The sequence below is a fragment of the Monodelphis domestica genome, chromosome 2 (genome assembly GCF_027887165.1).
Source record: "Monodelphis domestica isolate mMonDom1 chromosome 2, mMonDom1.pri, whole genome shotgun sequence".
NCBI lineage: Eukaryota > Metazoa > Chordata > Mammalia > Didelphimorphia > Didelphidae > Monodelphis > Monodelphis domestica.
In genome coordinates this window covers 39242844-39259700 of record NC_077228.1, presented here as the reverse complement: position 1 = coordinate 39259700, position 16857 = coordinate 39242844, and the positions used below count along the sequence as shown (strand labels likewise).

General features: G+C 39.6%; 1 protein-coding gene across 1 annotated transcript; it reads right to left on the bottom strand.

Annotated features, from left to right (window-relative positions):
• Positions 1–1978: 1978 nt before the first annotated feature.
• LOC100027621 (guanylate-binding protein 1-like) lies at positions 1979–15722 on the bottom strand. Its single transcript, XM_016429840.2, has 10 exons — positions 15228–15722; positions 12192–12319; positions 11701–11810; positions 7694–7890; positions 7149–7391; positions 6326–6606; positions 5176–5388; positions 4866–4968; positions 4395–4575; positions 1979–2619 (listed from the first exon to the last, which is right to left on the bottom strand). Exons 1-9 carry the CDS (start codon positions 15415–15417, stop codon positions 4403–4405), a joined length of 1638 nt encoding a protein of 545 aa, XP_016285326.2. The 5' UTR covers positions 15418–15722; the 3' UTR covers positions 1979–2619; positions 4395–4402.
• Positions 15723–16857: the final 1135 nt, after the last annotated feature.

The following is a 16857-nucleotide window of genomic DNA, read 5'->3' as shown; positions in this document are numbered from 1 at the left end:
ACATAGTTGTACTACTGTATTTTTAAAGATGAAAAATTGTTAACCTTGTTCAATTCATTTGCCTTCTACTCACAGTGATCATGGCCAGATACAAAGAGGAAATGGATCTCATTTTTTGGGGAGAAAGCCTTGTATTTTATATTTTCTTAACTGACACAGAGTGTCAATGGTTATAAGCTATATTTTTGAATTTTTAAAGCTCTTTTATTATTATATTTTTCTTGCATGTGCAATATACTTTTTCATTTTTTTATTATTTTTTCTCTCCTTTTTATATTTGAAGCACATGTCACCAGTATTAAGATTTTCTTTAACTTTTTGACTTTTCAGTGCTACAAGTTTGAAATACATTTGCTAATGCATGCCCTAAAAAGCTTGTGACTATAAAAATTATGCCACTAATTATTTAAATAAATTATGGGACTTTGCTTAATGATTCTGTCTGATTCTAGGACAAGATATACACAAAAGAGCCACTGCATAGTGCCAATAGAGCATAAGGTCAAAGAGACCAACCAATCCTGGAGAAATTGACTTCACTTTGAGCCTAGACAAAGAGGACTTGAACGTGTTTGGGGTTCGAGGTTGCGGCTGTTTAACATGTGTTAAAAGCAGGTCTTCCTTGTTCCACATTCTACCAAGTACCTCAAACTTGGCTCCCGGAACCTTGGCTTATATACTCTGGTCCCCTTTTCTGCCTCTCATAGTGTGGTAACTTTCTGTAGTCCTGGCTACTGACTGGGTAAATGCATCATTGCTTAGATCATTTTGATTGGGCCCTGATTCAAGGACCTGTTATAGATTTATTTTTCTTCTACTTGGAATTTTTACACATAAGACTTTGATAGTCTATATTTTCATCCAGAAATTTTTCTTTTCTTTTGGATTTTCTGATGTCTTTTTAATATCTCTTGCCAATTGATTCATATACCTCATACCTCAGCCATGCATCCCTAACTGATTCTGAATCTTTCAATCACCCACAACACGGGGGAATGTAAAAAAATATCATTATTTAAATTGCAAAGTTTAAATTCCTTTTGAGAAGAATTTTAGGTGAAGAAGATGCTACCTCTCTGAATCCAGAACTGAACTGTTGGAGAAGCCACCATGAAGAAGCCTCCAGACCACAAGTTGCACAAAATTGAACTTTGGGTGTGGTTGATTGAACATTTATTTGTATGTATACTTTTATGCCAAAGGGGACTGCCCCCTAACGGCTTTTTGTCAATGTGTTCAGAAATTATTGGTTTTATTCTTTTTTCTCTTATCCTCACACTATTGTAATCTTTTAAGTTTATTATGTTTTTATGATCCTTTTGGGGAAAAATTAATTTTTCCACAAATGATCACACGGGGGGATGTAAAAAAATAGACTCGAATACAGGACTACAATCCCCATGAGCCTTTGCTCCACTTCCCCAGAATGCCTTGTAATCTCACCTGGGCCGAGATCGAGAAGATATTTAAGAAAAGGCTTTTGAAGGGCTCTTTTTGGACTTCCGTTTTTGGAGCAGAGGCGTCTCTTCCATGATGTGAGGTTATTTTGTCTAGGCCTCTGGCCTAGGCACATGTTTCTTACTTGTATATTCTTAATCTTTAACCTTTAATAAACCTCTAAAAAATATATATTCCTTGCAGAGAGAAACTAATTTCTACCTGCCTCAGTCTCCCCCTCTCCCCTAAATTTTAATCTTTACATGTGTGCCAGGCACTGTGCTGACTGATTTATTAACTCATTTGATCCTCAAAACAACTCTGGGAGATAGGTACTAGTATTATTGAGTGTTCTATTTACAGTATAGTTAGACCATTGCATTGCCTTTACTATTCATGTCTCATTAAAAAATAATATCTTATTTTTTACAGTTACAAGTAAAAGCAAATTTTAACATTCATTTAAAAAAATTTGAGTTCCAGATTCTCTCCTTCTTTCCACCCTCTCTCCCCTATTCCTTCCCATTGCTCCCCACTTCATGAAATGGTGATCAGTCAGATATAGATTTTCCATGTGCAATCACATAAAGCATATTCTTTATTAACCATTTTATAGAAGAGATATCAATAAAAATAGAAGAAAAAAGTTACATATCGTATATTTTGTTCTGCATTCAGATTCCATCAGTTCTTTCTTAGAGGGCAGATGGTGTTTTCCATCATGAATCACAGGGGTTGTCTTTGGTCACTGTATTATCGAGAATAATTAGGTCATTCACAGTTGTTCATCAAAAAATATTTCTGTTATTGTGTATAATAAATGTTCTTTTGGTTCTTCTCATTTGACTTTTCATCAGTTCCTGTAAGTCTTTCCAAAATCATCAGTTCATCATTTCTTATAGTCATGTCCCATATTTGTAAACTTCAAAGTGTTAAATGAACGTAAGATATTACGATTATCTTAGAATTTACCAATATAAACCAATATAAATAAGAACTTTTAGTCAAGTGCCATATCCTCAGTTCTGAAGCTTCTCCTTTACGTTTTGCATAGGTAAACAAGAAGGGGAAGCTCCAAGTCTTAAATGCATGACATAGCTATTTTTCCCGTAGAGTGTTTCTAATGCTGAAGTTGTTGCAGTTTTGGCCATTGAATCTTGCCTGTAGTCAATTTTCTTGTTCCTGATGAGAAACAAATACAGTCTGAGAGCTAGTCACAGAAGGGGACTCAGTAGCTGTCTGGGACCATAGGACACTCAACATTAGCTAGGGAACCAGCTCTGTGAACCTCTCAACAAAGGCAGGAGTGCTGTCCTAGGTGCTGGCCTAGAGTGAAAAGGGAGGGCAAAGTGACTTCTGACACAAACTGATCCATGGTGAGACTGAGAAGAGGAGAATCAGAGAGGGTGTAGAAGATAGCAGAAAGAGGTTTGCAGAGATCCCACATCAGAAGTCTTAGAATTGTATCAAGCACTGAGTAGCTTGCCCAGATTCCTTTAGTTAGGATGTGCTATAGTGGGCCAGTTAATAAACATTTATTAAGCATGTGCTAGGCACTGTGTTAAATCCTGATTAAACACAGAGTTTGAACCCAAATTTTTCTGGCTCTGAGGTCAGTTTTCCATTTGTTATGGCATACTTCCTGTCCTGTCCTGTCCTGTCCTTTCCTGTCCTCTCCTGTCCTCTCCTCTTCTGTCCTGTCCTGTCCTGTCCTCTCATCTCCTCTCGTCTCCTCTTGTCTCCTGTCCAGTATTGAATAGGGATCAATGTAAGGTTTTATATTTGGCTTTAACAGAAAAAAGAGCAAAGGCATGGTTAGTAGTTTGAAAAAGATGTTGGGTTCTTAGTGGACTGTCACCTCACTAAGTCAAGAATGATATATCATAACAAAAAAGCTAATTCAGTTATGGATTGCACTAAGAGAGTCATGGTTTCCAAGAATAAAATCCCTGGTGATAGTTCCTCAGTACTCTACATTGGCCAGGGCAAACTTGACCTCTGACCCCAATAGAGCCATTAGGATGGAGAGATGGGTATGGAGGCTCTCCTAGGGTGGTATGGTCTGAGTGGTTTTAGATTTTTTTAAATGTTGGGGAAATGGGGTAGCTGAGTGAACCGCCTTCCAATTTTCCCTAAAAGATGTGTGACAGAATATAAGAGTAGGTATTTAATCTATATTATCCTTCCTTCTTCTGGGGGTGTTTCTCCTCCCTCAAAGCTAGGAGTAACTTTATGCTCAAAAAACACTGTTTGATCCCATGTGCTGGTTTGTGCATGGGGCAAACTAGATATCTGAAAAAAAAGAACTGGGTACCACAGTTAAAGATTGACAGCATACAAAAAAAGGCTATTAGGATGACTTCAAGTCTATTCCTTCCTCTGTGAACTCAAATCAGAGAAATATAAAACGCATGTCTTTGGAACATATAAGTTTATGTTTCAGACAGCTAAGAGGCACATTGGATCTAGGTTCAGGAAGACCTGAGTTCAAATCCAACCTTAGACACTTACTGGCAATGTGGCCTTGGGCAAGTCACTTAATCTCTTTCAGTCTCAGTTTCCTTATCTGTAAAATGAGGACAATAATAACAACCTGATTTCTAGGGTTATTGTTAAGATCGGATTATATTAAATTTGTAAGGGACTTGGAAAACCTTAAAATGCTACATGAAATGAATGTGATCATTATTATTTAAAATGATAATGACAAAACTAAACATTTGAACTGAAAAAATTAATTATTTCTCAAAATATTTAATCTCATCTCTTCTGATTAGCTTGGTGAATTTGGGCAAATCTCTCTATTTCTTTAGGAATTGATTTCCTCATCTGTAAAATCGGAGGCTTAGACCAGATGATCTCTAAACTTCTTTCTAACTCTAAAATCCTGCAAATATCTGAAAATGCCCAGATGTTTAAAAGCTTATCAAGTACTGGCTAAGCCATGGAACATATACCTGCAGTTTTAGAACTTCAGCTTCCTTAAACGCCTTCCAATGCGATTCACCTCCGCCTCTACCCTTGCAGGTATTGTCTTCCGACCTGTATCTTGTTTCTGCATCTCCTGATTCCTCTTCAGCAGTTCCTCCAGTTGTCTTGCAGCAGCAGCCTCTGCAGCTTGAGCCTTCATCTGCTCCTCTGCCAAGGGAGAAAAACCAGGGATACTTAAGTCACAGCAAAGGACCACTTATCCCCCCAGCCAGATTTCATCCATGGATGCATTTCATTGAACAGAATTCTGGTAGCCTTCGGCTATCATTCTTTACTGAGGTAACCAGTTCATATGTCCTCAGAGATGGACAAAGTTTTGGGATCCATGAAAGATCTCTTGTTGGAGTCTAATTGTCCCAGAGAAATGAAGTTATTTTAAATGAAAATGTCTTAGGTTCCCCTCACTCTCTCCCATCTTATTTACATATGTTCCTTACCAACAATCTCCTTTTCTTTTGCTGTCAGTGCTAGATCTGTCTGCTCAATTGTTTTAGCCACATATTCCTTGGATTTCAGGTATTCCTGCAGAGTCTCCTCAGCCTGGCAATGGGAAGATAGTAAATTAGAAAAAGGAAGTAATGCTGCTGTTTAGATAAGGTCAAAGGTTGACCATTTGAGTGACAGCATCTTTGACAATGGCCATTCCATTTGACATTGTCATTGTTTGCCTCAGTGCTTGGAAATGCCCTCTAAATGTCCTTCCCTTTCCACACCTAGCCTGAATCAGTCACTAATTCAAGGGTTTACCTGTATTCCTTTCTTAGGCTGCTGGTTGTACTTCTCTATTAGCTCTTGCTTCTTCTGCTGAAAGAGACCATAGCCCCCTGGTTTAGAGAAGGTCCCCTGCTTCACTGATTCCTCCAGAGTACTGAAAATATCTTGAAGCAAAGCTCTGCACCGCTGTGCTGACATGTTCAGGTTCTGGTCAAAAAAGGCATCTCGCTTGGCCTCCAGTTGGCTCTTTAGAACAAAATAAAGGAAAGAAGAAAATAAGCTTTAATTAAGCTCTTGGTTTGGACCAGGTACTGTGCTGGCGATAGAAATACAAGTGGGAAGAAAAACAGACCTTGCTCTTGTTAAATGTGTGTTCTGGTAAAGAAAGATAATATCCAAAAGGTAGCTGAAAAGTGGGGAAAGAAGGAATGAAGGGTTTGAAGACCAGAAAGTCAGGATCAGGGCCAGGAGGAGAATGAGTCATGAGGGATACAGTTGGGAGAAGTTAGCATTTCTAGCAATGTGTCATAGCTCTATTAAAGAAAAGAGACATTCCAAACACAATCTACCTTTTTTCTGGAACATCTATTCTGAGAGATATTGAAGTATATAGGAAGAGGGTAAGTAAATCTGGACAAAATAATTTCTGGAGGGCCCTTTCCCCGAGCATCTTCACTTTAAAATTGTGATACTTAGGCAATTGTCCTTAATTCTCCATTTGTAACCTTCAATTTCCTAAAACCTTTAGTTCATCTATTAGAAATATAATATTCTACTAGGCCAGGGGTTCTGGAACTTTTTTATTTCTGTGAATCTTTTTTGTGTTCTGGTGAATTCTATGGGCCTCTTCTCAGAATAATGTCTTTAAATGAATAAAATACATAAGATTACAAAGGAAATAAATTATATTAAAATACAGTTCTCATACTATTAAAAGAAATAATTTCACAGATTGCCAAGTAATAGCCCCTGTCCTCTCATCTTTAGAAAAAATAGCTGCCATGTGGCTGTTTTAATTAAAGAAGGTTGCAAATGGACTTTCAGGACCACATGACTTGATTGAAGACTTTAGAATCTAATAAACTATTGCTCTTAGGAAGAGCCTCTTTTTTTCTTTCTGGAACCTTCCTCCTTCAGGTAGACTCTCCTTTCCCTTGAAATAAATAAAAAAAACACAAAGTACCTCCAATTTCTTCTGGAATTTCTGATCTACATCCTTGAAAGAGTCCTTGATGAAGACTTCGATGGCTTCTCTCTCACAGGTGGCATGCATGTTGCACAGTTCCTGAGGGGTTTCCGTGGGGAACTGGACTCTTTGATTCATCATCTCCTCATAGTATGCAAGGGCTCTTTGTACTGCAGCTGAGTTCTCTATTTGAGCCAGTGCCAGGACTGCATTCTCCATACAGGGAATATCTCCCCTGGTGATGGCCTCAACATAGGTCAGGACCAGATATTCTAGACCTTTAGAGAAAATGAAAAATGGAAGAGAGGCCAGAACCATTAGGAAAATGGTCAGAACCTTTCATGTTAAATAATGGGCATATAAACTGAGCTTTTCATCATAGCTTAATTATTGCCTATTGGGGAAGTATTGGGCATAGAATATTGAAAGGTTTTTGAATTAGCCCTTTCCTTCCTTAACATTTTATGTTTCTGTGAAACTTTCAGGAAATATTTTTTCTTTCTTCCAATGCCCAGTACCATGCCAGGGTCATAAGCAAGACTCAAAAATACTATTGATTTGAAGGACCAAGATTCTCCATGGCTGCATGGTTGGGTCTCCTGGTCCTGCCCTTCTTATCTAATTCCTTAGGGCCTCAGCCTCTTTAAGTGAGGTTTAGTTTGGAAAGCCTATCCAGGGCTTCCTTCAATACTTTGCTTTATAGTTCTTGGGGGACAACTGAAAGTTAAAAAGATGAAGAGGTTGATAGAAGGATCAGAGGATGAAGAGAAGATAATGGGAGGATTTTTATATCTTGAAAGGGATGAGAGAAAGGACTCACGGGGCCCATTGACTGTGATGCCTCCTTGGATAGTCTTTACTTTGGAATGCTGGAAGATATAGGAGCAGAAGCTTTCAGTTTGTTCAATAAAGCCAGCCTCCAGTTCACTGTCCTGAAGTTTCTCAAGCTGGGCAAGCTTCTTCCCAGAGGTGGGTTGTTCAAAGATAAAGCATTTCTTCTTAGGAAAGAATTGGTGGATACACTGTCTGGGAAGATTAAACATGCTCACTTCATTGCTGGTACCTGAAGGAAGGAAGGAGAATTTATGTGTTAGCCCATGAAAGTCTGACATTTTGTCTCATCTCAATCCTCAGTACATTCTTACTACTTCTTCCCACCTACTGGGAGTAAAGTTAAGGGGTGATTAAACATAAAGTTTGAGGAAAATAACTTATCCTGGGACTAGATAGTTATCTAGATCCCAGACAAGCACTGAATTACAAATCCTTGTTCAAATAGCCAAGGACCTTAACTAGAAACATTTAAATTCAGAACAGAAAATTCTGATGCTATAGAAGACTGCCCCTGCCCTCAGCTTCTGAGACCTTCTTTGAGCTTTAGTGCCTTCTCCAAGTACTCATCAGAGGTGATGGGCTGCCCATTGAATTGGAGTTCTAAAGTGAAATCGCGTAGAGTCCACACAAAATCTGGAAAGAAGTTCACAAAGTCAACCGATTCTTCTGCCCCAGCAGTGCTAGGGGAGGACTTGGCTCGGATTCGTTCTGTCAGCTCAGTTACATAGCTGGATCATGAATTAAGGAAAGGCAGTGAGAAAAGAGATGGAGCTCCCATCTTTCAAGTCTTGCATTCTTTCATTTCCCTCAAATAATGTATTTCCTGCTTGTCCATGAAACAAGTGTCATGTACCAGTTTTTTTTTTTTAAGCCTTCAAATGATCTGTCCAGGTATAATTGTAGGGAGTCACTCACAAAATATCTTTCTTTCATGCCCCTGGAAATGTTGGTATTTGGTTCATTTTTGCTCTTCAAAGGGGTCTTATTACCCTACAAGCATTCAGGCTAATAGGTTTTATTTACCCTGCTGATAAATGCAAAGGACATATAGGTGAGTCACAAACAGCGAAGAAAGTGATGATCCCCTCCCTTCCATCCCTTTGGGTAAAGAATACAGGATTGCCAGAGAACTGACCTATTTTTTCCTTTGTGGCTTAGGGCTGATGGGGATTCAAGCAACTTGATTCAATGCTCTTGATGGACCCCCTTTCCTCATAGTGAAGAACTTGGTCACTCAGGGATGAACCTCACTGTCCCAAGCCTGGCATAGTTTACATGATGGATAGCACTAGGATAAGAGGGGAAGTGCCAGGTCACATTTTGGGTGCCTGTGATCTTCTATTGTGTCAGTCTTTCGAGGTAGCTAGGTTGCAGGTGGAACTATGTCTAAATCCTACCTTAGACACTTGGTAGCTGTAACTTTGGGCAAGGCATTTAACCTCTATTTCAGTTTCATCAGCTGCAAAATTGGTATAATAATCCTACCCACCTCCCAGGGTTGTTGTGAAGATTAAAAGAGTAAACGTTTGTAAAGTGCCTGGCACAGAGTAGACACTTAAGAGTAGACCCTTCTTTCCACCTTCTCTAGAATTAGCTTGGCCAAGATCCATGAGTTGACTCCTTACTGTTGTGAATTTGTGCTTCTTCCTCCTTCCTCAGGATACATGGCTTTGATGGAGGCGGGCATTGGGCTGAGAGACCGTCATGTTCTGAAATCTTGTAGTTCTCGCCAGTTAGCACTAAGCATGAACTGTAAAATCTGTATTATTAATCGGTTAACCATTCTGTATCGTTAACCACTCCTAATGGTTTGGGGCTGTTCTGTCCTTAGTTCTGAACTGTCAGGCTGCTCTGTGCCACAGTCTCTTGCTGTTAGGTCTGTATTTACCTTAGTCCTGAATTGTTAGGCTGTCTTATTCACTGCTTGCATGTTCTGTGTTTACCTTTGTTAGGTTCTGTGCTACCTTTGCCAGAAGGGGCGTGAGGGCAGGCGGGATAAGGGGGGAAAATATGGAATGTGTTCTACTCTGGTCTTCATGGTGGGAACTGCTTGTATACATGGGATTTTGAACCTTTGACTTCATTCCCCAGAAGTCCTTAGTATTTCCCCAAATTCCCTATAATCTCTCTTATGTCTCCACATTGGCGAGATCACATAATTGGTATATAACTGGTATATAATGCCTCCCAGACTCTTTTTTTTTTTTTTTGCATGATGTAGTATCAGCAGTGATGGTGGTAAGGTGGGGAAAATTTGAAAATGGCTAACCAGCCATGGGCACATGGTTTCTATTTTGTATCCTCTTTATTCCTTGATTTCTAATTGATCACTTAATAAACCTCCCAAACTATAATGTTTTTATTATTAGAAATATAATTTTAGATTTTACCTGCTCCACCAGCTCCCAGGATACTCCATTAGCTATAGGGTTGCTCCATTATGATCCCAGGGCTCTGGGGCTCCATCATCAGCCCAGGGCTCTGGGTCTACTCCATCAGCTGAAGGGACTATTCCAAAGCTAGTCCCAGGCTACTCTATCAGCCTCTCAGGCTGTTCTGCCAGCCTAGGCTATTACATGATCTAAAAAGCCCTTCTTCATATAAAATATTTTTTAAATTCTGGATTGAGTAGAGTTTGAGCTTCCCAGTCTTGGGGCAAGGCCCTGCTACAAACTTGGGGGGTTTCTCCCACAACAGTTTCTGAATCTCCCTATTTGAGTAAGAGGGAGGTCTATACTTATATGGCCAGTTTTGGTTTCCATCTGACTCAGGCTCCTTAGTGTGTGGGGCACTCTGAAGGGGCTTTGTGAATGCCCAAGTTGCTTTCCACTTCCCAGAGCCTGTGCAATTCTGCCATTCCTTTCAGCATCTCCCCCCTTCTCTGTTTCCTTTAAAGGTCATGCTCAGAGGCTATGATCATTCCTCAGGTGTCAATTCTTTGTTCAATGGACTTTGTTCCAAATCTTGTTTCTAGAACAAGATATTCCATTTCCAGCTCCAGGTTTTTTCCCTGGCTGTCCCCCACATTTGGAATGCTTTCCCTCCTTAACAACACTTACTGACGATCCTGGCTTCCTTTAAGTCCCATCTTCTACGGGAAGCCTTTCCCAAGACCTCTTAATTCTAGTGTCTCTCCTGTTAATGATTTCCTATTTATCCTGTAAAATGTTTGTGTATATTTTTGTTCATTGTTTCTTTCATTAGATTGTGAGCTCTCTGAGAGCAGAGTCTGTCCTTTACCTCTTTATGGATACCCAGCATTTAGCACAGTGCCTGGCATAGTAGGTGCATAATAAATGTTTATTGATTGCTGTTTTTCAGTCTGGCCTAATTTGAAAGTCATAAACTTGAGTCAGTGTCTGGAAAGAAGACAGGAAACTTTGAATTCGAGCCTGTGCCTGGCCACTGGGGCCAGGACACCCCAGGACAAGGAGAATGAACACTTTGTCCTAGAGGCAGAAGATAGGGAGAGGAAGTTAGTCCTCTTGGCCTCGTCTTGGGTGTGTAAGAAGGGAAGAAGAGAAATGGGTTGCAAACGTGTGAAAGGGAGAGATTTTTCAAAGAGAAAGGTTTGCTGGACTCGGCCTCATGCTGTGGAACTGATGATGGTGCGTTCTGGAATGTGGGGAAAGGATAAAGGTGGACACCAGCGGTTACTGGGGGCTCTTAGACTTCCTGTTGCTGGGACTGTCTGGAGCGGGAACTTCCTCTCTATCTCTGGGAACTCAGGAGGTTTTGGTTTCCTATCCCTGAAGCCAAAGATAGAAAATCTGGAGTCCCTGTCTGGAGAAACCCTTCATTGCCTGAGATTCACCAGTGTTTCCTGCAAACTGAAAGTGTTCCCAACTGCTCTGAAGATCTGTGACGGGCTAGCCTGTACAAGCTGTCTGTGGTGGGAAGGCCAGAAGCCAGCTTAGGCCTAACCCTACTAGTGTTGAACCCTGACATAAAAGGTTCCTCATGAAGCCACTCAGTAGACCTGTTTATTCTGCAAAAGTAATCTGGAAGGATTTCAGTAGTGACAGCTTAGCAAGTCAGTTCTGGGAATTTAGACAGACAGGTCTGAGTCAGAAGGGACTTTAAGGTCATCTAGTCCAGCCTCTTATTTGATCAGTAAGGAAGCTTGGAAGAACAAGAAGACGTCTCCGTGACGAGATTTTAGTAGGGCCGAGACTAGCTAGAACCCTCAGGGCTGGGGAACCCAAATACCTTAATCCTCCCCTTCCTATTATCATGTTTCCAACCATAAATTCCTATCGAGGTTTTTAAAAATCTGTCTGGGAGTTCGAGCATTGCACTGGTCACTGTGGGACCAAGGAACCAACCCTTGGTATCTCTATATTACCAACGTCTACATATTTCAGGTGGCTATAGCAGTGTTTCCAATAATAACGTATGAGTTTTTCCTGATACTTTTTTTTTGACTCTCATACTTGCCCTTAATTCCACAGGACATGGGTTTTAGAAATCAATGGTAAGGATGGAGGAGAGCCAACCCCTCTGGGCTTGGCTCATCCCCTGAGTCACAGAAAGGATACTGCAGTTGGTCCATGGCTTGTTGGTTGATGATGCCTATACTGTTGTAGACAAAGGTGCTGCTCAATAGCACAGCCAGGGCAAAGATCCACCCATCATTCTTGTTGTCACCCTAGAATTCAGAATACATTTCCTGGCATTGGTTCTACTTCCATGTTAGCTCCTGGATTAGCATCTCTATTTACCAGGAGACTTTACCTGGGGTTTTTGTAAGCCCATGACTTATAATAATATTAATGTGCTCTCCATTTTTTAAAAAACCCTTACCTTCCATCTTGGAATCAATACTGTGTAATGGTTCCAAGGCAGAAGAGCAGTAAGGGTTAGGCAATAGGGGTTAGGTGACTTGCTCAGGGTCACCCAGCTGGGAAGTGTCTGAGGTCAGATTTGAACCTAGGACCTCCTATCTCTAGGCCTGACTCTCAATCCACTGAGACACCCAGCTGCCCCCTCTCCTTCATTTTCAGTCTTGAATGACATCTTTCCTTCTTACCTTCTCCACATCGCCCAGCCCCTCCGTGTCCAGGAGAACAAGGGTATGATTTGGCTTCTTGGGATGAGGAATACACCACATCCAGATACCCTTGGTGTGAGACTGCACTGTGGAGCCAAGGGAGAAACCTGCACAGGAATTTGGAGAGATGAGCATGAAGTAACTGGGAATTTTTGGTTGGTATTTGATGATTGTCTTGGGGATTGTCATATCTGTGTAATGTTAGTCATTTATTGGAAGAGAACAGTATATATCCAGAGCATCATTAATCTAGAGTTGGAAAGGACTTCAAGACCATCTAGTTCAATCTCTTATTTGATCAGTGAGGAAATGGAAATATAGAGAAGCAAAATGCTTTGTCCAAAGGCATACAGGGGATATATGGAAGCTGGTAATTTGAGTGCAGATTCTCTTGATTTCAGATCTAAAATTTTTGATATTTGATCATATTCTTCCTTAATAGTGGAAAAGTCAGAGTCCAGAAGATCATATCTAGTATGATCAATGTTTTATTTCTTGTTTTAAAATTATCAACAGAGAGATGAGAATTAGGTCCACACTACAAGTACAACTAAGAATAATTTCTTGTATCTCAGAGATCAGCAGAAATATCTAGGGGGATTCCCCTTAGATTTCATATTAATTTATCCATCCATTGATACCTATAGGCATCTGAAATTCAGAATTCTTTTATCACCCTCTTCTGATTATTCCTATTTCTTTTGAAGATGGTACCATTCTTCTAGACCTAAGGCTTTTTGACCTCAGACTACTTATTCTTCCGCATGCCACATTTCCAATTAATTGCCAAATTTTCTTGATTCTAACTCCACAATGTTACTCATAATCTCTTTACTTAATTATTGTGAAATCATTTCCTGCTTCAAATTTTTTGCTTCTCTATTTCCTCTTTCACACAATTGTCAAGGTGATTTTCCAGAGTTCAGTTCTGACTAGTCATACTCCTAGTCAATAAACTTTATAGCACCCTCTTGCCCCTAAGATAAAAAAATAAAATACTCTATTTGGTTTTTGAAGCTTTTCCCAATCTAGCTCTAATCTAGCTTTCCAGTCACATTATATATTACTCTCCTCTCTTTATGGTCCAGATAAACTGGTCCTTTTGCTGGTTGTTACATATAACACTCAATTTCCCATCAACATACCTTTATGTTGGCTTCTCTCCATGCCTGAAATGAGCTCCCTCTTTTCCTTTATATCATAGAATCTCTTACTTTTTGTTAGGACTCATGTCAATTCCCTTCTCTTAAATGAAGCTTTTCCTGATTCCTCCAGTCACTAGTGCTCTTCTTCCTCAAACAACCTTGCTTTTACCTTGGTTATTCTATTTATGCATGTATCTTCCTTGATTGGATGGAGGATCCTTTTTGACTTTGTATCTTCAGCATTAGTTGAATTGTTGATTCATTTCATTTATTCAATAAATAATTATTGATCACCTGTTTTGTGTGTGACCCTGTTCTGGGTACTGAAGGGAATACTGTGATAAATAGAATGTGATTCTATCCCTCAAAGACTTTTTGTAGGAGAGATAAAACAAATACCACAAATTGAATTAGAGAAGTTCCTCAGAGAGTTATAAAACCCACATGAACCTAGAGGATAAAAATCTGGGAATGGAGATTGGGGAGTTTTTTAATGGAGTAGGTGGAATTTCAGCTGGTCTTCAAATGAATAGGATTTTGCTTGGTGGAGACAGGTGTTGGGACATAAGGAAAGGTGAGAAAAAGATAGAGACAGGAAATGTCAAAGAGATAATGTGCTTATTCCTTATATACTTATATTTGTAAGTTCTTAGTATAGTACCTGGCCCCATATAAATGCTTATTTCCTTTTCTTGAGTCCTTTGCTTTTAGAGTCAGTCTTTTTTTTTTATTTTAAGTCAGCTCTAATAGTCAGAACTGTATGGAACAAATAATCATTTTTTCTCTGTATTTTCTTCTCAGTGTTTCTAGTTCCCTCTGGGGTCAAACAGATGATGGATGACTGTATTTGTTGGTTCTATGGTAGTGGGGATTCCTTTTCAGATTTAGATTGAACTAGATGCTGCTGAGGTGTCTTCCAAGTCTAAATTCAGGATTCTGTGATATTTTAGGGGATACTTATTTTTTAGTTATGTTAAGAGTTGAATTTAGTTATGAGTTGAGTCTCATCCAACTCATAATTCTGAACTCTTGCTCTAACATAAAAGGATTCTTCTAAGGAGCAATTGGGGAGCTAGATGGCACAATGGATAGAATGCTAAGCCTGGAGTCAGGAAAACAAGAGTTCAAATGTGAACTCAGAATCTTACTAGCTATGTGGTCCTGGGCAAGTCACTTATTTCTTCAGTTTTCTCATCTCTAAGATGAAAAGGAAATGGCAAACTACTCCAATATCTCTGCCAAGAAAACTCTAAATGGGGTCAGGAAGAGTCAGAAACAACTGGAACAGCTGAACAACAAGGAACAACTAAGGCAAAAGTGTTATTGAGGAAGAAAGCCATGTTTTGTTCCACCATAGCACTCTGAAAGAAATAAAGAAAGTTAAAATATGAAGCCTTGCTTTTTAGGGTCAGGAAAACCTGAATTCAATTCCTGCCTCAGATACTTGTGTAACTTAAGCTAGTCACATATCTTCCCTTTGCCTCAGTTTCCTCCCCTTTAAAATGGGCATAATAATATAATCTACCTCTCATGGTTATTGAAAGAATCAAATAAGATGACTTATGGTAAATGCTTTACAAATCTTAAAGTATTTATATAGCTATAGAAGTGTTAGTTATCATCATCACCACCACCATTACTACCATCATCACCATCACCACTATCATCATCATCACCATCATCATCACCATCACCATCACCACCACCACCATCACCTTCATTACCATCACCACCACCTTCACCATCACCACCATCACTATCATTACCACCATCACCACCATCACTACTATCTCTAAAGTATTGACTCCATGTGAATGGATAATATTCCATTGTAGGAGGGATGTCTAATAGCCTTTTCTAATGGACTTACCTGATTTTTGCCCTGCCAACTTGTTCATCAGGTAGGACTTGCCAGTACGGTAGAGGCCCACAATAGCAACCACTACCACAGGTTGGGTAATTGTAGCCAGAACCTGCAGTGCTTCTCTGTTCCCTGTCAGTTGCCCATTTCTGTTCTCTATTAGACAGATTGGGGCTGGCATCCAGAAATCCGTGGCCATGTTGAAGGTGGTATGTTATCTGAAAATTTTAAAAAAATGTGTTTTTTCCACTGGGTGAAAACATGTAGGCAGAGTACATGTGTGGTCTTAGAGGGTCACCCAGGGGCAGAGAATCTAAATCACCTGCCCACATGATTCTTCTAGTATGTGTTGAGAAAATATGAATCCAAGACTTCCTGACTCCAAGGCTGACTCCCTGCCTATGACCAGCTGCTGCTTCTACAAGCACAGTATACATTTCCAAGTACTGAGTCAGGCTCTCAGTCACAAGACAACGTATTACTTGTGCTTTTTTATGTAGTCTATGATAGGAGTCTTTTGTCTTTCTGCTCAGAACTTTGCTCCCTTTATCAAAATAAACATCTCAACATTTGTGAGTGAACTGTTTCCAGTAAACTCTTCAAATCCAAAACCTAATCTTGACAAGAAGGTGGTGATAGGGCACTTTTCTCTGTATTTGTGTGACTAAATTATTTGGCTCACAAATTAAATTTAAACTCTTTTTTTTTCAATGAACAAGAATTTACTTTTTCTCCCCTTTCCCCCTACTGAAAAAATTACAACATCAAGTAAAACAAATTCTTATGTTGTTTTTGTCCCTAAATACCTGCCTCAGTATACATATTTAGTCCATTACCTGCATATCAGGACACGGGTAACATTCTTCAAATTATTGGACTTCTAGAACCTTGGCTAATCCTTGGGTAAATAAGAGTTCTTAAGTCCTTGAAAGTTTTTTAATTTTAATAATGTTGTTATAAATTGTACTCCTGGTCTCCTTTACTTCTCTTTGATAAGATAGAGAGGCCCAGACTCAAAGAAAAAAAATTAAGAAGGAAAAGAAAAAGAATCTCAGTACTAGCCCAAGGATACCTGAGAAAACTGAGCATTCAAGAAGTGAGTGAGAGCAGATCACTGAGGAAATGCCCCATGCTTCTCTGTACTCACCACAGTCATCTTTTATAGCATCTTAACATTTTACAGGTCACAATTTGCCATCCCCCAGTTAAGGTGTGTCTACTTTATTTCCAATCCTCTGCTGCTACAAAAAATGCTGCTTATTAGCATCTTACAATTTATAAACTGCTTTCAATGTGTTATTTTATTTGGACTTCAACCTCACCCCCCCCCCCCCCCCCCCAGTTATTATAGATTATTATCCTTATTTTCCAGGTAAAAGTTGGCAGGGACTTCTAAGAGTAGCCACCCAGTCCAACCCATATGTGAAAAGAATTTTTACTGCAGTATAGCTGATAAATATTTGTAAGGCTCAGCTCAAAGGCCTCAAAGGACGGGGACCTCACTTATCTCCATGAAACCTGTTCCCTCTTTGGACAGCTTTGATTCTGTTCTTTTTAAAAAACTCTCACCTGTCTTGAAATCAATACTAAGTATTGGTTCCAAGGCAAAAGAGTAGTAAGGGCTGGGCAACTAGGGTTA